At 42.6% G+C, this 23164-nt stretch overlaps 6 protein-coding genes across 7 annotated transcripts; 3 read left to right on the top strand and 3 right to left on the bottom strand.

Moving 5' to 3' along the window:
- The first annotated feature begins 373 nt into the window (after window positions 1–373).
- mRpL42 (mitochondrial ribosomal protein L42) lies at window positions 374–832 on the top strand. Its single transcript, XM_017072328.4, has one exon. It carries the CDS (start codon window positions 399–401, stop codon window positions 771–773), a length of 375 nt encoding a protein of 124 aa, XP_016927817.3. The 5' UTR covers window positions 374–398; the 3' UTR covers window positions 774–832.
- Cdc2rk (cyclin-dependent kinase 10) lies at window positions 808–2314 on the bottom strand. Its single transcript, XM_017072327.4, has 5 exons — window positions 2100–2314; window positions 1964–2036; window positions 1532–1909; window positions 1028–1474; window positions 808–959 (listed from the first exon to the last, which is right to left on the bottom strand). The coding sequence occupies exons 1-5, from the start codon at window positions 2226–2228 to the stop codon at window positions 823–825; spliced, it is 1164 nt and encodes a 387-aa protein (XP_016927816.1). The 5' UTR covers window positions 2229–2314; the 3' UTR covers window positions 808–822.
- Window positions 2315–2496: 182 nt separating this feature from the next.
- Window positions 2497–4744, top strand: LOC108009966 (uncharacterized). Its single transcript, XM_017074726.4, has 4 exons — window positions 2497–2985; window positions 3498–3645; window positions 3711–4070; window positions 4129–4744. The coding sequence occupies exons 1-4, from the start codon at window positions 2793–2795 to the stop codon at window positions 4547–4549; spliced, it is 1122 nt and encodes a 373-aa protein (XP_016930215.3). The 5' UTR covers window positions 2497–2792; the 3' UTR covers window positions 4550–4744.
- On the bottom strand, window positions 4560–9261 carry LOC108009964 (BOS complex subunit NOMO3). Its single transcript, XM_017074725.4, has 6 exons — window positions 9077–9261; window positions 8403–8949; window positions 7388–8273; window positions 6781–6959; window positions 5759–6723; window positions 4560–5696 (listed from the first exon to the last, which is right to left on the bottom strand). Exons 1-6 carry the CDS (start codon window positions 9217–9219, stop codon window positions 4817–4819), a joined length of 3600 nt encoding a protein of 1199 aa, XP_016930214.3. The 5' UTR covers window positions 9220–9261; the 3' UTR covers window positions 4560–4816.
- A 2709-nt stretch (window positions 9262–11970) lies between these two features.
- Window positions 11971–18441, top strand: egr (TNF superfamily member 12 eiger). 2 transcript variants are annotated; one of them, XM_017072151.4, is made up of 7 exons: window positions 11971–12775; window positions 15489–15614; window positions 16590–16903; window positions 16973–17077; window positions 17533–17597; window positions 17696–17767; window positions 17834–18441. In XM_017072151.4, exons 1-7 carry the CDS (start codon window positions 12608–12610, stop codon window positions 18196–18198), a joined length of 1215 nt encoding a protein of 404 aa, XP_016927640.3. In that variant the 5' UTR covers window positions 11971–12607; the 3' UTR covers window positions 18199–18441. The 2 variants fall into 2 exon arrangements, with proteins under 2 accessions (XP_016927640.3, XP_016927638.3); XM_017072149.4 differs by having other exon boundaries at window positions 11972–12775; window positions 17678–17767.
- Window positions 18442–20734: 2293 nt separating this feature from the next.
- Window positions 20735–22307, bottom strand: sut4 (sugar transporter 4). Its single transcript, XM_017074478.3, has one exon. It carries the CDS (start codon window positions 22252–22254, stop codon window positions 20917–20919), a length of 1338 nt encoding a protein of 445 aa, XP_016929967.2. The 5' UTR covers window positions 22255–22307; the 3' UTR covers window positions 20735–20916.
- Between the last annotated feature and the right edge of the window lie 857 nt (window positions 22308–23164).

The following is a 23164-nucleotide window of genomic DNA, read 5'->3' as shown; positions in this document are numbered from 1 at the left end:
CAGTCAGTGATGTCCGATTCTTGGAAGTAGTGGGTGTAAATGTAAAATGTATATTTACATGTAAAATAGCTATTTTTATGTGTCAATGTAGGTAAATTTATTTCTATCCGAGCAATTTTTGTACTTGTTTAACAACTTTTGAATCTGGAGTTAGAATGTACTGTTCGAATTACTGCTGCTGCTTTGGTACTTAATAAACTTAAGTTATCAGTAGACGCCAGTTTTATTTGGAAACAATTATTTTTCATAAATTATAATTATATTTAAGGTTGAAATTATTAATGATAGGTCACTGACGCGAACAAAACCATTTTATATATAATCTAGCTACTTCTAGCATCACTGCTGCTCCGATAGTCCTACAGCTGTTCAGCTGCTTGCCATCTCTAGCTGTGAAAATGTCAGCGGCACGTTTATACGGAGGTTTTCGTCAATTTTCCTCGAGCGCCGTGCAGCGCAATGCCGTCGGTGGCAAGAGCCTGGTGGAGGCTGTGGCGGTGACCAGGAGTGGGCGCACCATTGTGGCCTGGCATCCGGACACGCCCCATCCCTACGAGAACACCCAGCCGCTTCCGAAGATCGCCGAGACTCAGAGCTCTGCGGTGGTCAAGGAATCGGCGCTGAAGACGGCGATGCAGGCCTTCAAGAGCAAGCATCCCGAGGTGGCGCGCCAGGAGCTGATGCAGCTGACGCACACGACCAAGCACCGCTGGTTTCCACGTGCCCGCGACAGGAAGGCCAAGCAGACGCCGATGGACCGGCCGTATCTGTAGCTTTCCCCAACCAGTGCATTGCATAATGTTCAAATAAATTCGTTCTCGTTTAATCCATACGCTGGCGCTTGATGAATACATTGAGCAGATCGGAAATTGGAATGTCTGCGGGCGGCTGGGCAGGCGCAGGAGGTGCAGAATTGTTCCGGTGCTGCGGAAAAGTGGGCATCATGCGGGGATCGCAGGCTTAAGGGGCAAAATGGTTGCGTTGTTAGAAATAATCATTTGTTAGCCTATGTATAAACCAAACTCACCCACTGGCGGATCCACAAAGTACTTGCTATTCAGGCATTCCTCGGCTGTGGCTCTGGTATTTGGGTTGTAGATAAACAATATGTTCAGGAGATTCCTGCCCGATTGGCCAATCATGTGGAACTTGGTTTTAAGATTATTGTATGGCTGCTGACTCAAGGTAAAGTTCTGCACAGCAGGCAGGTCGGCAAAGCCAGGCCAAATGGACTCCGAGGGCGCTCCCAAGAGATCTATAATCATGTCCAGTTGAGCAATCTCTGAATTGCCAGGGAGCAGTGGTTTTCCAAGCAGCAGTTCTCCCAGGATGCAGCCAAAAGCCCACATATCCACCGCCGTAGTGTGCGTGCGGCAGCCCAGGAGTAGTTCTGGTGCTCTGTACCACAAAGTAACCATCTGCGGGGTCATGGGTTTCGGTGGATTGCTAAACATACGGGCCAGGCCAAAATCAGCTGGGGATTGGAACTGGGTTAGTCAATAGTTGACATCCAACTGATTCCTCTACTCACCAACTTTGATGCATCCCTTGTCGGTCATCAGCAGATTGGAAACCTTCAGATCCCTGTGGATCATGTACCGCGCGTGTAGGTACTTTAAGGCATTTAGCACCTGCAACGTGATGCACTTGACCTCGGACTCTGTGAAAGGCTTCGCCATGTTGTCCAGCACGGACGCCAGGTCCTGTTCGCAGAAATCCATCACCAGGAAGATGCTGTCCAGGCTTTTACCTACAACCACCTCTCGCAGGCGGACAATGTTCTCATGATTACATTGCTTCAGAATCATAATCTCGCGGAGTCCGCTGACGGGAAGGCCATCCTTCTCCTGGTCCATGCGGACTTTCTTCAAGGCCACGATCTCATTGCTTCGGGTATCACGTGCGCGATCTTTAGAGGATTGCAGGTTAACAGTGGTTTTACCGCCTATTCAACCCAACTTACAAACAATTCCGTAGCTGCCTTCGCCCACGCGATTTAGTTTCTCGAACTCGGAGACAGGACGACAGCGGCCAAACTAAAACAAAAGCCGATATATACAAAATTCTAGAAAAGATTACCTAGATCCGTGCCAGCTTACCAGATTCTGCTCGGGAATGGGCATTGGAGTGCCGCTGTTTAGGGACATGAGGAAGCCCTTACGGGTTATGGGCGCCTGGGGATCCGGAGCCGGATTGGTGTCCATATCACTCGACTTTAAGCTGGACATGATTCAGAAAACCGGCATTTATTTACAAGACAAGTTGGAAAATGTTTACAATATTGTATTAGAGATGGAGGTTCTTGTCCGATAACAGCCTGCGCTTTCGATAGCCCGTTAGAACTTCTAAGGTTAATCGGTTGCGCCGTTGGCGCGCATTTATATAACTTTTGAAATCTGTTCTGGGAAAATCGCCAACCGACAATTACCTGAAATGTATGCTCATGTTTTGTAATAGCTACTAATTGAATCGAAAACAAAGGCGGCTAGAAACGCCGGCACGACTTATGAAAGTGAAATTGCACCAGTTTAAAGAAATTTCAAATGCATGTCTTGGACATTAAACTCGTCATAGCCGCCCATACGCATGTGTGAAAATCTGCGCGCAAAGCCACCACAACGGCGGATTAATTATCACCCTGAACTTGGAGCTGTTCGCCGATGGCTGGTGGTATAAAAGCGAGATAGCCGGCATCGGACTGCATCATTCGGTTCTGCAGAGACCATCCAAAGCCAAAGGGATACCAGCTTTCAATCTTCGTAACGCCGGAAAACTATAATATTATCTACAACATGCACAAGAACACCATTTGGTACGGAGCCGTGCTCTTGGTCGTCTACTTCACCCTGGTCTTCTGCGAGGAGACGAAGAACGAGGAGCCACTGGCAGAACTGGATAACCAAGCGGAGGATACCTGGGAGAATCTCGGCCGGGAGCTGATAGAGTTCGAGGGACGCACCCGCCGCCATCGCCATCACATGTGGTGTAAGTAAAATAAAAAAAATAGTCTAGACTTCAAAAGTGATAAATCAGATAGTTTAAAAAAGAATTTATTGAATTGGAAATTCTTTATTGTAACCAACAATTCAAGATTACTCTTAATAATCACTAAGAAACTTTTGGATGCAAATATCCTAACAACCTTCAGATGTTATCAAAAAAGCCCAATTTATATAACAATTAGCGAGCAAGTATTACCATTATTTTGATCGTTTGGGATCAATATAATCATACCATTTGGGCGTGAACCATCTCACTTTCTTTGGAAAGTTTCCCCATAGATTTGAGCCAAGCCAGACGCACCTCATCCGAATTGGACGATCACGTATTGCTCTCAATTAACACTTTTCACTTTCAATCTTGGGCATTGATATTGTTTAATACATTTTCGTGAAACCCTCTTTAAATTGTAGAATATCGAGCAGTGAAAGTTTCTCAGGTCTGATGCAATGGAAAATTATTTAATCCTCTCCATGTTTGTATATCTTCTATAATAGATCGCCACCTGTGGCCCATTGCCATTGCTTACTGGATCAAGGTAAAAGTGGTCATCGTATCCTTCTTTGTGGGCAGCGCTATTTACTTGGGTCTCCGCTACTTCTGGCCTCATGCCAGGTGCAACCAGGAGATAATCCTGGATCATCCGTGAGTTGTTTTTTATAAATGGTATATGATATTCGACAATTGACTAATATTTTTTTCCCATTTAGTCCTTCGTCTTTCTCCCATCACGATCACATTCCCTACTCATTGGATCACGATCACTCGGATCACTATGATTCCCCCACTTCCTTTGACTCCAGCGCCAGTTTCGAGCCCTATTCCGGCTACAGCAGCTATGCTGGATCGGACATTGTCTCCGATGTGCACGGCGACTACCACGGCGATTCTCCCTCGGGTCCAGGCCCAACTGGCCCTGTGGACACCCGTCGTCGCGGCAGGCGTAGTACCGAAGATCAGGCCCATTTGATTCAGGATGATGAGGAGCAGGAGCAGGAGGAGGAGCAAGTGGAAATTGTGGATGAGGAGATTTCAGAGAGTGTGGCTCGCCAAATGCCCGCCGAAGAACAGTAAGTTAGGAATCTATGATTAACTATATTTGGTTACAATAATATCACTTCTCTCCAGGATTGCCGACTTCATGTTCGCCTTCTTGGGTCTGGACTCCAAGGCCTGTCGTCGTCGCTTTGTCTGTGAAATGGAGTTCCGTTCCAAGCTGAATCCCATGACCAGCATGGCCTTCCGCATTGTGGGCCGCGGATTCTTTGAGAAGTACACCAATGCCAGGAACCCTGAGGCCAGGGCCACCAACTTTGGCGAGTGTGCTGCCGTTAATCCCGAGTGCATCTTCGTAGAGAACGATAACCCCGAGGAGATTCCAGAGGCGGAACCGCATCAAGAGGAGCAGCAACAGGAGGAGCAGGCGGCCACCGAGGAATCCGCAGTCGAGGACTCCCAGAACGAGATCAACCTGCAAGCTGAAAGGCGACATGCCAAGCACAAGAATCGCAAACTCAGCTCCGTTGCCGAGCACATCCTGACGCAGTAGAACAGCCGTGTTAAACTAATCTATTTATTTGTATTTATTTATTTTAGCTATAAGAGTGGATAACGAACACAAATTAAACTTGCCTCAATCTATGTATGGAAAATGAAAAAAAAATTACAAAGTCTTTCTTAAATGCAATTCAAATTAAAGGTTTAAGTTACAACAGGGTTAAACAAAATCTCACAGAAAACAAAACCGAATGAATACCTACCGCGAATATCTCGAAATGTGACTAAATTGATCAACTAATGCGACTATCAGTCGGGACTAAATCTTCTTGGTCTTTTTCTTCTTGATGGCATTTATCTGGTCGGCCATCTGCTCGATCTCGCGCTGGTTGATCGGTTCGTTCTTGCGCACCTGCGCCTTGCTCTTCTGTCGCTGGGCGAGATCGGCGGCCACATCGTTCAGTTTGCTCCACACGAAGCTGAGGAAGTTGGTAGCCAGATCTTGCTTGAAGAAGGCAATGGCCACCAGGCCGATAAGCACCAGAGCCGAGATGGAGTTCTGGTTAAGATCGGCTTCAGCGGCGCGCACCTCTGGCTTGAATTCCAGCTGGATGAACACGGAACCCCGGTCAGCCACAAATGTAGACGATGGCAGCTTGTAGGTGTATGTTTTATCAGACAGTGTGGACTGCAGCTCTACCACGTAACTCTTGCCGTCCAAAGGAATGCGCGGGAAGTAAACGGTAATGCCGGGATTCAGTCTGGCTTTAGGATTCACTGGAGTGCCCACACGCTGTGAGAATACCGGGGAATCGGAGTTTCCTTTGCGGTACATCACAATGCGCAGGGTCTTGTAGTGGTCGTTGAGTGTGGCCGTCACCCTGGCGGTGATGTCCACAATCTTCAGGGGGCTAATAGCCACCAGGTTTATGTCGCGCACATCCTCGCTGCCCACCTTCACCGTGTGCTGGGCGGGAATGGATCGCTCAACGGTTTCCTTGTCGGGCACCACACGAACGGAGTAACTGCAGCCAGGTTGAAGACCGCGGATGCGGTACTGTCCATTCGCCTCGCTGGTGGCCTCTTCTTGCTGCTGGGGGCAGCCTTCCTCGGCGGTGGCCTGCACATTCACGCCGGCGAAGGGATCTCCGTTTAATGAAGACACCGAGCCAAAGATGGAGTAAGCATAGCGTTTGCCACTGCAAAATTAAGGAGAAGCATTACAAGATTTGCTGAAGAACTACTGGTTACTTGTACTTACGTAAGGGTTACAGTAACAGTCTCGCCATCTTTAATCTCAATCATCTTGGAGTTGGGCTCGAATTTGTATTCTTTCATCATGGGACGCAGGTAATATTGCGATGGCGACAGGGAGTGGAAGTTAATGGCACCATTATCGCCGGTAACCAGATTCTTGCGATAGCTCTCGCCTCCGCTTAGCGAAAGGAGGACTCCGCTCAATGTCTGACCAGCCTCATCCTTGACAACTACGGAAATCTCGCATAGTTTGTGGGCGCTGAACGAAGCCGACTGGCGGTTGTAGTCACTGAACACATACGACTCTTTTTCGGCTTTGAGGTCAAAGGCCAGAGACTCCTCAATGGGACCAAACTTAAATTCTCCAGTAACCGAGGTGAAAACTTCCAGGCTCTGCAATTCAGGCTGATCGGGGAAAGACAGTGTGATCTTGGCATCCTTAATGGCGGGAACCACCTTTCCACGCAGAATTAAACCCCTGGTGGCCACAAAGTTAAAGGCAATATCCACACAATCGCTGCTTCCGACAATCTCCTGTTGTTGTGGCGCAAACAGCAGGACATCGCTCACCGGAGTAATGCGAAGAACCTGTTCTGGCTTCAGATATGTGTCATAACGATAGGCGAACTTGCCATCTACTTTGTGAGATTCCGCTGTGGGTGTGATGATCTCCTGTCCCACCGACTCCGTTTCAAGCACAAGCTTAATGGAGTCAGCAGTGGGTTCTGTGGACAGAACGCGAACGCCAGTCTTGTGGGCAACTGCATTGATGATCAGGGTTTGAAGCTGATCAGGCTCCGGAGTGATGAATTTGCTGGGAAGCGAGCTGTCATACGTGTGGCAGCCCTCCAGCTTGAAATCGTAGCTTCCGTACTTGTTCACGCAGAAGGTGTTCACACCTGACGCAATCTTCAGGGTTTCAATGGGCGCCTTTGGCTCAGAGGGCCCAGTAATGTGAGTGTATTTCATCTTTAGAGAGAGATACGTAATTTAGTAACTAAGTTTTAGTAATGTTATATAACTTACCAATGCCCGATGGCTGGAGATAATGGACACTTCGTAGCCCTTGTGCACAAATGGCGGCGCATCTTCTTCAGCGGAGGCAACGTTCAGAAAAACGCGGGTTGACTCGTAGCAAAGATTTCCCTGTGGGATGGTCAGTTCATAGGGTCCTGGCAGCATATCCTTGAACACGTACTTGCCACCTGCGATTCAAAAGCGTTAGTTGGATGCCAGAATATCGTTTTCTATGATAAGAATTAGTAAAGCGGAAGACTACCTTGAATAAATCTAAATATACTTTTATCTATGTTAGTAATCTATGATACTTATCAGAGTCAAGTGGCTATGTGGTAATTTGGTAAGTAAAAAATGTTCAAAATACGTTTGCAAGGAAATTGTTCATATCAAACTAATTTGAAAGTTCTTCCGTAATTGTCACTCCAATTTCACATTAGAGCAGACCTCTACACTTATCCAAAACACTCCTTAGGTCTTCTATGATATGTTGCTTAAAGTACTGTCCCTTATTTCTTCTGTTAAGTCGAAGGATCAAACTTGCAATTGAACTTATAGTTTCTAAGGCTTAATAATTTAGAAGTATATATACAACGATTTTATAAAGGAACCTTACGATGAGCTTTGGCCTTCCACTTGTTCTCCGTTGGCTGACCGGTGGCATCCAAGGCCTGCAGAGTGACCTCAGCGGATGTACAGGTGGCGGTGGCATCAGACAGACACTGGAGTTCGCCGCGAATCTTGGCGCGCAACTGGGAGAAGGTAATGCCGTTGACAGGTGCATCGCGCACCTCCGTCTGCTGCTGAACAGGGAAGAACTGCACTCCAGCTGCCTTGTCGGCATCCGTGGTGAGGACTTCAATGGTATATTTGCCCACAGGGAGGAAGGCACACCAGCTTCCAGTCTCTGCCTTTGTAACGGCCGTCGTGTGGAAGGTGGAGCCGGTCTTGGTCAGTCCCACATTGTGTGATTTCGGCGATACTACTTTGCCGCACACCTCGTAAGCAGATGGCACAATTGTGGGCAGGGAGGCGGTGTTTATCTGAGCCTTGACTTGCAGGGGAGAGAACTGAAGCTGGGAGGACTCCACTTCGATGTTGACAGTGCCCGCCTTAAGGTTCTCCAATGTATACAATCCCTTGGCATCAGTTTCGGCCACTTTTTTTCCATTTACTTTAACGACCGCCGATTTCAGAGGCGCACCACCGGCTGAGGATAAAACCAGACCAGAGACTGTGAAGCCTGTGATTTTAAACTCCTCTTTTAATTGCAGTGTGTCCTTGCCCACTTCTAACTCCAAAGTCTCGGGACTCAAGTGCAGCTTAAGTTTAGAATCCAGGTTGATGGCCTTCAACAGGTATTTGCCGGAGGGAACATTCTTGAAGTTATATTCTCCTGATTTGTCCAACTGGGAGAAGCATGAGGCTGCAGATTCGAAGGCGCTATTGGCACTATTTGCCGGCGCTGAGGAGGATTTCTCGCATTTTGGCACTAGAGATTGCTAAAAAATTTATAAATTTATGTTAATAAATAATATTAATAATAAATATTCTACTATAAAATTTTATACAAAATTTAACAACCACTAACTCTGAGTTAGTAACCAACATTTTGAGAGGTCAGAACTTACTCCTTTCTTTTTGTACAGGGCCACACCCAGATTTCCGGGAAGCTGTGCGCTAGAATCGAAGCGACCGACCACATCGAATCCGGAGACCACAAGGGAGTTAGCCGGCAGTTCGGTATTTCCACTGACGACCACCACATTGTGCTCCGCCTTGGAGAAGTGCCACCTCGAGTGGGAGGCCTTGACTACATATTTCCCGGGAATAATGGGAGTGAAGGAGAAGACGCCACTGGCATCGCTCTTGGTGCGCCGGACTTCGCCCTGTTCTGACTGGAGTTCCACGTCCACGTCACGGGCTCCGCCGCCGGTGGCGAGGGCCACCTGACCGGTGATGCCAAAGCCCTTAAACACAAAATTGACATCGCGACCCTGGCTGCAAACGTCCGTCTTGCCGTCAAAGTTCAACTCCACCTGCTCCGGCTCGAAGCTCCACCCCGGCGGCGGTGATATGCTGAGCAGGTAGTCGCCCTTATCGTAAATGGGCAGAAAGTAATACCCATTCGAGGGTGAGCAATCCGTCTTGTCCTTCAGGGATCCCTGCTTAGTCAGTCTGCAAAGAAGGTTGGAATTAGGTTAATCACATATCTACGGGTCGGTTAATTTATTATTCAATTAGCGGCCACCATGCGCCTAAAATCTTATCAGGTCATCCCCGTTCGAAGAGAACTGCTACTTACAGCTTGATCTCCACCCGGGAAAAGTCGATGTCGGCGTGGCTCTTGATGAATCCCCCGCAACCGACGACTTCCACCTCGCCGGCGTGGGCATTTTGGAAAAGTTTAATTAATAATATTAGGAATACGCCGGAAAAAAACCTCATTTTATTTTTTGACTACGTGCCCAGAGTGACCAGGGCTGCACTTCGTTTTGAATACGGGCTACAGTATGACCGTATACATATACCATTCTGCTCACGATAGTATACCAAAATATACTTTTCAATTTTAAAAACTACCGCCAAAATACTAATAAAATAACGGTTTTCAATCTTTTCGTTATAACTAATATTTTATTTTTTAATAAATAATAAATAAAAATTAAAAATAAATATAAATATACATATTACCTAATACGATTTTGCTTAGTTAAAAAATTAAAAGATCGTTTTAAAACTTTTCGCTTTTATTTGCAATTACTATAACATTTTTATTAGAACTTTCGTTATCTTAGTATGATTTACTCTCTACAAGATCATTGAAATGGAGTTTAAAACATTATATCTGTTATTGAACACTAACCGTATTATGGTTTGGTTTGGTCATTGAATAAATGCGATCGCCCGATAAAGTGGATAGCATTATCTTTAAGCTTTTGCCATTTGGCGCGTCGACATTGAAAACACTTCGTTGAAACAGATAATAGCTTGTCGTATATTAATTATCGGAACCAATTCCCATCACCCCAGAGCGAGATAAAGACACACACCCAAATGTATGTACGTACATTATACATGGATGAGTATGCGAATCAATCCGAATTAAACCGATCTGAGACCTCAGGCCTCGCGATATAGTTGCAGAGAAATTCATTTCAGGCATCGTTGGGGCTGTTGGGGTGCTTGTCTAATAAATTTTGTCGATAAACGACTTGCACATAAAGAAACCACAATATGGAAGACACTCTGGGACCGAGTTCCAGAGTATCTGATCCAAACAAAGCACAAGAGCTTGGAGCTCCGACACATGCTGTTCTATAGAGGGGATGGAACACATATGTATAATTCAATGACTGTGTGTCTGTACATTTGCCACGTCAATTGCCCGGCATTGACTTTGAAAAGTGCGCCTTGAGATCGTCTTGCTTCTTGGCTATGCTCGATTATGTGAGTCTCGGGTTAACCCTCTGTGTAAACACGTGACATGTGTATCTACAAAATCATGCAAGGTGAAGCATTATATGGACCTAAATTAGTATATTGATAGGGGATTTGAAACTGAAATATGTTAGATAGGGAGTTCAATAATATACGTATATTTAAAGCTATGTGGATTATAAAATGTTGTTTAAAGATCATATTTTAAAAGATTGCTTTATATGCATTATATGACCTAAATTTGAATATTGAAAGGGAAGTTAGAAACTGAAATATTATATATTATGATATATTATTTTTCAAAGCCTATATAAAATCTTTTTCGAAGATTATATTTTCAAAAAGGTTCTTTATTTTTATGAAAGACTAAATTTGTTGATAGTCCTGAGAAAATTGAGATTAATGGGTTAATGGTAGCACCGGAAGCGTGTGGCACTCCGCTACCCGCTGTTTTGGCCTCAAGTCTACCTGTGGCTACCTGTCGTCGCCAGCGATTTAAAACTAATTAACGTCGGCATTTGCATCTATCCCGGTTCTCTAAGGGTGTCGGTCAGATTTACGATACGCTACTTTTTTGGCAGCCGGCCGGACAGACAGATTGTCGCGACGGTGGCAGATCGGATCGGATCAGCATTAGGTTTATGTTTATGGCTTCCCCGCTTCTCCCGCAATTAGAACCCGTACTTACCAATGGCGGCGATAAGCCGACGAGCACGCTTAGTTATAACAAATACGATTTTAATGAAATTCTAAAAGTACAGTGGCTTATCTACGGGTTTCGTCAACGATTCGACGGTTTTCGGAACTCAATTAGCTGCGCCTCGGGGATCGAAGTTCGGGGATCTGTTCAATGTCAAAGTCATAAAGGGAGCCTCAACAAAGCAAGCCACACAAAAAAAGAAACCCTAGGGATGTGAAGCCCAACTGCTTGCTGTGGTGCAGTTTTCAAAAAGCAATCAAGCAACCCCTATTCAAACCCAGGGGGAGGTTTTAAATACCCAAAACACACATTTATAAAGAAATAAAGGAATCAATGGAAAACACTGCGCAAAAAGTCAAACACGCTTTTCTACTTACGATCGCCAAGGGGAATCGAATGACAGTATATATTAACTAAGAAAATATTTAAATACATTTTTTTAGATAGTTTTGAAATCTAAAATATATTTTAAAGCGAATACAAGCCAGAAGGATACACAAATAAAGGGATACCATAACGTCAAGCGATTATGAAAAAACTTAATGAAACTAAAAAAATATTTCAAAGTGTGGGACTATCATTCCCGTTCTCATCTTGGAAAAGGTATTTTATTGATATTACTTAGAATTATTATATCAAATAATGTTTTCTAAATGTGTTGTACATATATAATACAAGAAAAGCCATCATTAACTCCTCAACCAATCCTAAAAAAAAGACTGAAGCTGGAAAAATATTTCAAAATTTAGGTTCCCATCTTGGCTACAATCTTTCTGATATCATTTACTAGAAATATTTTTTTTAAATTTAATGTTCTTGTTTCCTTTATCTAGTACCCACTGTACCACCAGAAACACCACCCCCGGGAGAGCCTTGCGAAAAATTAATTACACAAAGTAAATAGCGCAGGCGCCCTTAAGTATGCCCCGCATCCTCGACATGTGCGAGAGGGAGATGGGCCGACTTTCTCTATCTCTCTCGCTCGCCTGCCTGCTCGCGCATGAGAAATCAAGTGCCGTTCGCTCAATTCAGTTCAGTTCCCGTTCTCAACTCGATTCAAATCATTCTCTTTCGAATCGCAGACGCGAGCGGACGTTCAAAAAAAAACCGGTAAAATCTGAGATCGAAAGCGAGCGCGTGCGTGCGTGCTCAGCAGAAAAAAGTGAACCGTTTCAGTTACCAAGTTTCCAAGTTAACTACCAAGATCGAATTTCGCCATCGGGCCAATTATTAAAAATACAAAGTGCAGCTCCTCGTAAACACTGTGTTTTCGCCTGGCTTTTTATCGCCAAGACAAGAACTGATAAAACGAGAAAAATATCTCGCGAAACTCGTTCTCGCAGCTCTCTTGTGCAAATTGCCGATCGCGGAAGGGAAAAACAGGCCATAGCGCGAAGAAAATCTGCCCGTCTAGACAAAGAATATATCATCTCTCATAAGGGCATCGCCAGCAGCCCGAGAGGTTTATCTATATAGATGTTACAGCTTATCATCTGTTTGGTGAGGGTGTTCTGAGTGCTTGTGTTATATGGTACATAAATAAAAGTTCATACAGTGTACATATATAGTGCGACAAAGCTCGAGTGCGAACAGCTGTCGAGTGCCCTTGAGTGGGTGGGCGAGATCGTCATTAATATCATCCGTATCTGGAGGCCCCGGCCCCGGCCGCTCTAAGATCCGCAGTGCTCATCAATTATGACTGCCGAGACCCTCAAGCCGTTCATAACGCCAACGAGTGCCAACGATGGTTTTCCGGCCAAGGCGGCCAGCACGGCGACCGCCCAGCGACGCACCCGCCAGATGATCCCCTTTGTTTTGGGGTTCATCGGACTGGGTCTGGTCGTTGCCATTCTAGCTCTAACGGTAAGCCAGCCCTAGAAGATACTACAGTCAACAGATCTGCCAAGATCAAATATTTTAACTTATTGATTGCCATACCTACATTTCAAATATTATCATTTTTGAGGTATGAGCTATCTATCTATCTATACCAGTGGTCGGCAGCGGCCTATCTAGTGAGCATAGGGAAGTGTTCTGCCCATCCTCTGCTCGCTCACGTATAACGTACATGTTCGTGTGACTTCGGCATGGGTCTTCGGGTAATTTTTTTCTCAACTTCGGCGCGCTTTTTTGTTGCTGCGGCAGAGGATCTCAGTGCAAAGCAGAGAAACGTCTCGCTTCAGCACGCCGCGCGCAAACTTCGTGTTTGTTACACTCACACTAATGCAAGGCAAACTTGTGATGGTATGTGTGTGCCGACCACTGATCTATACTATCTATACTAAGTACCAAAAGATTTTTCTCACCAATCTCATTTTAAGTTATAGATACAGTCCCAACTTTTTTGATATTTGTTAAAAATAATACTAAATATGTTATTTGCTACGATCAGATAATATTATCTCTTTATAATTTTGAAGTTTAACTATAGCTTAACCGTGACAATGCAGAAAAATCTAAAGCGACCCGAATTCGTTTCGAATTTGTATTGGTTTAATTAGGAATTCTAGCCGAAGAGATTTCTGTGCACCCCGATTGTAATAATGTTTTCATTTTTAATAATGTTTTTATTCTATCTTTTAGTAACATAGATAAGATTTTCAGCTATTTAACCATAAGTAAATAAGGTTTCATTACATTTTCTTCATACTTAATTCCGCATTTATTGTTCTAAAATATTATTATGAAAAATGTTAGTAGTACAATTAAAAAAAGAGTTTATAATTAGTTGTTTTCAAATTGATAAGGTATTTGCATTATAAAGTACCTAATTTATTGTTACCGTGTGGCGATCAATGATTGGTTTGAATTTCAAAGGTGAGGGCTATCAGTTATAGTGGGGTGTTTCCCAGTTATTGACTTTGTTGTTAAATTATATTTTGGGCGTCGTATGACCGTTTAAGATAATTTTTAAAACCAGATAAATATCCCACAATCATTTTAAAATATTACGGTAAGCAAATTTAAGCAGTTGACAGGAGTTTTGGCTTAGTTTTAATCACAATTCCAGGAATGGTTAACTTTGTTAGTTAGAGAAAATAATTTATGACTATGATGACGGTATGCGCTATCTGTCTGAAACGAGTTTTATTTTCAGATTGGAAAGAAGATTTTTTCAGTTAAACAAAAAGAGCCCATTTAGCCATGAACTGCCTTCTATACTCCTATTCTTCGGAAATGTTTATTTCAGTAGCTTGCAAAAATAAATTGCGTATAAATATAAATGCAAATTGGACTTTAACAATCGTTCAACATATATAGACACCCCCGAAATCGCAATCTAAAATTGAATATTTAACCTCTGGCACGCTTCTGCTTATAGATCTGTTTGTCACAAAGTCATTGTTGATGCCAAATTAAAAACGAAATACCCCCAGATGCATAAATTGAAATGAAAACAGATTTTATGATCCGTGACCGTCGCAGATAGGTTAACTATAATTTGGCATGGAACTATATTTAGAGCAGAAGAGTCGCCGGTCTCTTGGCTGATCAAGCGATGTCATCACCGACACGTCTTTAGGCCAAATCGGTTTCTAATGATCCGGCCAATCCAAATAAAGCGGATGCAGATGCTAGAGAAATGTTTATCGGTACATGTCTGTTTTGTTTTCGTTGAACCAATTTAAATGCCACTGGGGATTGTTCTGTTCATGCACTCAAAACCGATAAATCTTTGACTGGGATGTTGGGTCATGTTTTTCTGCTGATAACTTTAAATGACTCTATGGAAAGGCGGATTTGAATTGCAAAAAATTAAGAGCTGAATCGACCGCTTCCTTAAAAAATCCCACATGACCCACTCAACTTTGGTTTAAGTGAACGGAAATCGTACAATTGACAATTGACTTGTAAATGATTGGCTTCAGCCACTGACGTCTGCCATAAGTTTGGTTTTCCTCATAAATCTCTGTTAAGTCTTGAAGTTTTTCTGGGTTTAATTCAATTTTGCTGCCCCTCCTTTCATCTCCTGACATCCAATGAAAGTGACCTCAACGCATGACCCTCATTACATGGAGGTCTCTGGGAAAGTGACACACTGCAGGCGCTACAATCGATCTACAGATCGATCGATAAGCCCTAATGGAAAGTGGCTTACTGGAATCCGTAACGCCAGCCACAAGCCTCAAACAAGTTTCTCGGGTCGCCGTACTGTCCATAATTTATACAAGAATGCAGTACAAGTTTTTATTTGTACCTACATATGTGGTGGCTCAAGTTGAGCCATTCTTTTCTGATTTCGGGTGCCAGTGGAAAAATGAGAAGTGTCTGTATATAAGACTTTTGCGCCGCCCGAATGTTAATGATCCATTAAGCAGATTATGTGCCTGAGTGGCGATGTCGGAACCCCGACGTATTCCCCCAGAAAGTCTCGTCTCTCTTCTATCTGTTTGTTCAGTTATGTTTTATATATTTTCGGGTGTCAAAAGTTCGCGGCCCTGGGTGTTATATGATGAGCTGATACACACACTATAGATGTTTAATTGGAGCTTATTAAATTGATTGCCAAAGTGCTAATGACTAAATGATTAGAAACGAGTTGCGATAAGTCTATATCAATTGAATTACTTTCCAGATCTGGCAGACATCGCGGGTCACGCATTTGGACAAGGAGTTGAAGAGTCTGAAGCGAGTCGTCGATAATCTTCAACAGCGATTGGGCATTAACTATCTGGATGAGTTCGACGAGTTCCAAAAGGAGGTGAGCTATCTCAAGCATCATTTTTTGTATTTGCCTGAGGCAAATAAAGATCTCTCACATTGTTTACAAAGTCGGAAATAATTTTGTTATTCCCAGAGGCGAATACTTGAGTTTTTAATGGGGGTATATTGGTCTGTTGTGTAATTATTAAGGTTTGAACAATTTGTTTTTATGCGGTTTAAAGATTTTATTTACTTTTTTATGGCTAAATATACATGAGGTATTTTTCAGTCGGTAAGGCAAGCGCTCCTCATTTAAAAAGAATGCCTCAAAAAATAGCCAGACATACTTTGTGGTTTTTGTGTGGGACCGAGACAAATATTTATAGAAATATGTGCTAAAATATAATTTCGGAGCGATTTCATCTGTTTTTTTTGTTCTACAGCTGTTTCTTAGCTCCCTTACAAAATGCGTGTGGGGAATTGTGATAGATCATTTGTATTATAATGTCTCTTTTCCCAGAGAAACACTTAATTAAATTATGATATACATTTGGCATGGATAGGGCGCCAGCCGGTCCACGTAATTTATGAGATACAAATCCTCAGTGACAAAAGGCAAAAGCCCCAATAATTCAGGAAAACTAGAAGAGACTATCCGTAAATATAGTCGTTCAAGGCGAGCGATTGCTTTCGGTTTTATGTGACGATTGATCGGATCTCATCAAATGGCCTAATGGCCAGAGATCGTTTCAAGATTTTAAGATTTATTTATATTTTGATGGCTGGGCATCTGTATAGGCAATTCTCTTGAGAGTTGTTTTTTCGCTTTTAAATATATACATATATATATAATATGTTTCTGAGGAAGGCGCCATCAATTAGGATGATGACGAAACAGCTTTCGCCGCGGGCGTGTGTCTAAAAATGAACGTCCCAAATGAATGTGATATATGTGCCAGGACTGTGCCAGCTGCAGTCACGTACTTGGCCAAGTGTTTTGACCCAAAATGCTGACCCCATCTCTTCCTTGCAGTACGAGAATGCGCTCATCGACTATCCGAAAAAGGTGGATGGCCTCACCGCCGACGAGGACGATGAGGATGATGATGATGATGGTCTGGATCCCCTGGCAGTTGGGGAGGAGGACGACGACGATAGCTATAGCTCTGTAGATGATGGCGTCCCAAATTACGACGACTACGACTATACACACACTGAGACCACGCCCACATCGAAGACCACAGCGGAGACTGGGGGCGATACGGACAGTTCCTCCTCCGCCTCCAATGATGACAATGTTTTCGATGACTTTACCAACTATAATGCACACAAAAAGAAGATCGAGAGGTGAGCACGGCGGAACTTTTCAAGGATTTTAATTAGTTTTAAAATAATATATGATTTCCCCCACCACAGAAAATCTCGCTCGATTGCCGATGTTAGCAATGAGCAGCAGAGTATTCAGGGAAATCACACGGAGCTGCGGGAAAAGTCATCCAATGAAGCCGTTTCCAAGGAGAGGTGAGAAAAAGTTATTTTTAAATTAAGCGACAATAAAAACATATGTCCTAATAAAACAAATAAATAAGAATAAATAATAAATAAGAATATAAGCCATAATACAGAATTTTACCATAACAATTTCTTACTTTTCAATAAAAGGAACACTGTGAATTTAGTACAAACAAAGTAAATGTATTACCTTAAAAAAAGGCATTTTATAAAATAATATAGTACAATATTTTCCCATGAACAAATTAGTTATATCTCTTACTTTGCCATATGATAACAATAACAATAATGTAATATGTACATTTTTAATTTAAAACAAAATATTCGGGTGAAGATGTCTTGTAACCATGATTACAAATCCTATTTTATAACAAATAAAGAATAAATAAATCATAGCATTAGGGTAAATTAAGGTTAATACATAACTATCATAGTAACTATTAAACCTAATCTTTCATCTACAGCTCGACTGCCCTTCATCATCGTCGCAGAATGCATTCCCGTCATCGTCGCCTGTTGGTCCGAAAAGGTGTGTAGTCCAGAAAACCGAAATACAATTGGCAGAAACCGAAAACCAAATCTCTATTCGCACCTCTGTTAACTTTGCAGGTGAATCTCTTATTTCAGCCAGATCCCAGGACTCGAAGCCAGCCGCCCATTTCCACCTGAGCAGCAGAAGACGACACCAAGGAAGTTCGGGTAGGATTTTTCATCTGACAAGGCCTAATTCTCTAGATTAATAAATTTCCCTTTTAAATCCGACAGGCTATCATGGAGATATGTATATCGGAAATGATAACGAGAATAACTCCTATCAGGGACACTTTCAAACGCGGGATGGCGTTTTGACGGTGATGAATCCAGGCCTATATTACGTATACGCCCAGATATGCTACAACAATTCGCACGATCAGAACGGGTTCATCGTCTTCCAAGGAGACACTCCCTTCCTGCAGTGCCTGAATACGGTGCCCACGAATATGCCCAATAAAGTGCACACCTGTCACACCAGCGGATTGATCCACCTGGAAAGGAACGAGCGGATCCACCTAAAGGACATCCACAACGATCGCAATGCTGTTCTGCGGGAGTCGAATAACCGAAGCTACTTTGGCATCTTCAAGGTGTAATGCAATGTGAGATTATCCGTGGTCAAAACAGATAGTACCAGCCTAAGCTTTAGTAGTCCCCGCGACTGCTCGTGAATGCGATTCATCGCCAGCGTGGATCCATTAGTTTGTAGTCCCTAGTCTTAGTCACTCATAACCTAATCTCAATCTGAATCATATTTCATATTTATTTTGTATATACTCCTTCGACTTTAACTGTACGATGAAAAAGTGAATAAAAAATATAGTTTAACTTAAGGAAAATGTCTCTAAAACGTTGGTTCATAATAAATTATGATTAAAAGTTGGGTATTTACAATCTGAAATATTTTTATTTAGGTTTAGATAGCTTTTTAATATATTGCATTCAACCGCATAGTTTTGATTCCATTGCTTGTCCTAAATGAAATTCCAGCATGTGGTCTTCTTTATTAAAAATTGTAATTGGAGATTCGTCAAAGGGGAGTTGCAGTGCAGCTGGATAATATCCGGAGCGGGAGCTCCTGTCCCGGGCAGCATCTGCATCATTGTCATGGTAACCACAGGAAAGCATCGCGCTCCGGATTTCCCCCTTTCCTTTTCGGGCACCTGGAGAACCAGCCCACCCGGTTCCCGGAACTCCGACAATTGGACCTTCGAGGAGGGGAACGAATGACGGAGATTACCAGGGTCCAAAAGTACAGTCATCAGTTTATACATAAATCACGCATACACATAGCATGCACATGAAAATATTATGCTGTTGTTGTGATAAGCTTGATTGCTCTAATAATCAATTACTGAAACGTCTATCGTAGAAAGAGATATTGTGTGGTCCAATTGTGTTAAAATAATTGACACAGCAACTAAGACTTGTATTGATAAATTTCATTTAAGTAAGGTAGGTTTAAAAAAAGGTTTAAATAATATATTTTATTTAATAACAATAGTATTTTGACCCATTTATACTAAATAAAGAAAAAAATACTTATTTAATTCAAGTGCAACCCTTAAATTCTATTCTATTATAAATTTAGATGGGTTTTAAATGTGGAAATCCCATTAAATTTCAGAACTTAATTTCCACTTATATCATTTTATTGTAATAATAGTATCTTCTCACCATGTCTTATAATAGCTAATAAATCAAAGTAACGTATACTTTATGATTTGGAGTGGTTCTCCTGACTACTCCATGTACATAAACATTTTTCGAGTGCTCTAGGCGTCGTTATTTTGTTAGTAAATGCAATTCAAGTGGGGATTATTTTCCAGTAACGTCCACCCCAGAAGCAAATGTCGATTGCCAGCGCCGGAAATAATTGTATGGCGAATGCAGGCCGATTGGAGAGCGGGCGGAGTAACAGGTGGCTGGGTTAGGGCTGGTAAATGACTGGGCTCCTGGTGATGGGGAGCAACAGTTCGTTCCCGGAATCGGTATGTGCTCTCGGCCTGGCCAGAACGTACGTACAGAACGTGTGTACATAATCCCCAGCTGCAGCTTCGTCGTCACATGTTCCTGGCCATGCGCACTGGCCGGGAAATCGAACCCGGACCCGAAATCGATGGGGAAATGCTAGTGAGTCGGCCGGGAAGCTTTCGCCTATTTACCTGGCTATTCCCTTTTTACCCCTCGCATTTCATTCGCATCGATGTGCATTTATTTTTGGTTGCACAGCCAGATAATTTACAGTTCTTTTCTGGTTTCGGTGCAGTGCGGGTTGACTTTTATTCCGTGTCGCAAGTATAGTCCTGGCTGGCCGATCTGCAAGGACTGGGCTGTCCGGAATGGTAAGTCAACAGATTATGTGTGGGTAGCATCCTGTATGTACAGTTATCATGACTGTCAACAGGTGACAACTAAATGTTGTTATTAAATGTTATATTTTAGTATTAGAAAGATTTATTATGAATCTTTATTATATATATTTCAATTGATTTTGAATAGACGTCAGCTTATTTGGGATATAATTTTTTTAACCTCCGTTTCCAGCCATTATAGACTGGTTATAAATTGTTTGTCGAAAACCATAATTTATTTAAGGCTTAAATTATAATTTATTAAAATAAATGTCATACCATTCAAGTATCATTGAAAACTGGATTTAAAAAAACAGTTTTTTTACATAAGAATTAAGAATCTTAAGGGATTGATACATTTTTGTGATAGAGCTCTGCTTGAATTGACAGAATGTTTCGATCAAAGCTGTGATTCGAAATATTATTCTTTCTTTCTATTACGCAGCTTGTACACTATAAACTTGGTGAAAATAAGTGATAAGCAATTTTGAAAGTTTACATATATAGGTTATAGGAATAAGAAATCCTTTAAGCAACATTTTGGATCTAAAATATATAAATTGAAATCGATGGATTGTTTGGCCATTCTTCACTGAAGAATTCGAGGTCGCCATTGTTCCGTCTTCAATAAAAGCAGCAAATTCTTTAGAAAAAGTTACCCAACGTATAAATAAATCCAGATTTATTTATTTGAATGATTTTTTCACGGGATTTGCTTCAATTTAAAAATATCAAAATAAAAAACACCGTTACTCCTCGTCCTGTAAATACTAATAATGTAATATAGCTCTTGTTTATAAGTCTCTTTGGAGACCAAAAAATTTACAAATGATTTGCTATAGCAGTCTATAAATATCTTGAATATTACACGTACTTGATGTAAATTTTGGCAAGAGTATTGATCACAAATATAATTATTGAAACTTTTTGAGTAAGGTTTAAGTTGTTAGTTTCCGGGTTTCAAGACTCCTTCTTCTCGCCCAACTTGGCCTGAATCTCATTGAGGGTCTTGCCCCTCGTCTCGGGAATCAGGAAGAGTACAAACAAAAAGGCGGCCACCGCAAAACCACAGAATATTCCGAAACAGGCGGCAGCTCCGATATGTAGGTTCAAAACCGGAAACAGCAGGGTAACAATGAAAGCACATAACCAATTCGTAGTTCCGGCTATCGATCCTGCCAGTGCTTTCACATCCTCCGCGAAAAGCTCGGCCATCATCACCCAGGGAATGGGTCCGAATCCCACCGAGAAGCCGATGATGAAACAGCAGACGGCCATTAGGGCCAACCAGCCGACTCCAGACGTCATCAGCAGGCCAAAGTAAAGGGCCATTATAAGGGTGCTAACACCCATCATGGCAGAAGAAATGAGCAGCAATACCTTGCGACCCAGTCTTTCGATCAGTAGGATCGAGATCACGGTGGAGACCACCATCACCACGCCCACTATAATCGTAGAAAATCGAGGTTCCAGTGTGGATCCCGCTGTCTGGAAAATAAATGTACTATAGAAAATGATCGCATTGATGCCGGTCATCTGCTGGAAGATCATCAGAAAGATGGAGAGGAAGAGGCCCTTGAGCGTGACCTTTCGGCAGAGCAATTTTCCAGTACTGGTCGTCTCCTTTTGGCCCTCGGCGGACATGTCCTTCAGCTCGCCGCTCACATCCGCATCCTTGCCCCGAAGAAACCGCAGTGACTTCTCCGCCTTCTCCGTCTTGCCCTTTTGGGCCAGATAAACGGGCGATTCCGGCATCCACATAAATATTAGAAAATAGATTATGGGCCAAATGGCACAGGCAATGCTGAAGTAAAGGGTGTTCGCAAAAGCTCCCACGATGAAGGCATACAGAACGCCATTAACGATCAACAGCTGGAAGAAACAGCCCGCGATGCCGCGATACCTGATCTCGGCTATTTCGGTGGTGTACATGGGACCCGCCACACAGAAGCCTCCGCCGCAGAATCCCACCACGAAGCGTCCAATTAGCAGCATGGATATGTGCACCGCCAGGATGATCAGCAGCCAGCCGATGAAGAACGGTGGCAGCAGGCTCAGCATCGTTGTCTTCCTACCGATTTTTCCGATCAGCACGCCCACCGGAATGCAGGAGAAGGCGGCTCCGAGGGTCATCAGGGATCCCACCAGACCCCATTCCGTTGTGTCCGGGGAAAATTCGTAGGCCCCAAAGTACTTGATTTCAGTCTCCACGGGTCCCGACCATCCGATCACAGCGCCCAGGCAAAAGGCGCCCATGGCGCCGATGATGCCCACAATGAACTGAGTGGCTTTTCCCATTTCTCCTTAGAACAATACATGTGTTGTATGTATTAAGTTAAGTTTGCTTTTGAAAACTAAATAAAAGGTAGATCATTATTAGAAAACAAGGGAGAAAGCTATAGTCGATGGCCTAGACTATCAGATACCCGTTACTCAGCTAGGCGGAGTGCGAGGGAGATGGAGACATGCAAGCAGAAATGCTACTGTTCCTAAGACTACACACCAATCCCCTGCGCCACCTAGCGTTGATTCCTTTATTCGGTTTTAACTTTTTAATGGTTGGACAAATTTGAAGAATTTAGCATGTAGATTGGTATATAATAAAAACTAAATATCATTATACTGTGTCAAAATCATCAAAAACGTCGGCCTAGACAGGTTTTAGCGTTATGCGCTACGCAAGAACCTCAAGAATCTGCATACCAAGTCCTTTCTAACTTCATATGGACAGACAGATGGACATGGCTAGTTCAACTCGGCTAGTTATCCTGATCAAGAATATATTTACTTTATAAGGTCGTGAACGCTTCCTTCTACCTATTAAATACTTTCCTACGAATCTACTGGTGTAAAAAATGGCGTAGATAGAGTTCAGTTAATTAATTTATCCTGTGAAAAATACTTTTTTGTCATGCATAAATTTAATACATGGGGATTTTGAAAATCGACAAAATATTGATTACTTAATACATGGACCGCCCTCTAAGCAATTTTTAAAAATTCGAATGCTCGACATGGGGTTTCTTTAAAAATTATAACACAAGGAGAACTATTCCAAATAATGTCATAAGTTTTATCCATATTTTTTGACACATTGATATTTTATAATACATATTTTTATGGAATGTGATTCGATTTTTTTTTATTGTTTGAAATAAAATATGGTACCATGTTTTCCAGTGTCTTTCACCGAAGCTTGGCTGCAGCT

Source organism: Drosophila suzukii, chromosome 2R, assembly GCF_043229965.1.
Source record: "Drosophila suzukii chromosome 2R, CBGP_Dsuzu_IsoJpt1.0, whole genome shotgun sequence".
Lineage (NCBI taxonomy): Eukaryota > Metazoa > Arthropoda > Insecta > Diptera > Drosophilidae > Drosophila > Drosophila suzukii.
The sequence above is the reverse complement of the archived record's forward strand: the minus strand, read 5'-3'. Positions and strand labels throughout refer to the sequence as shown.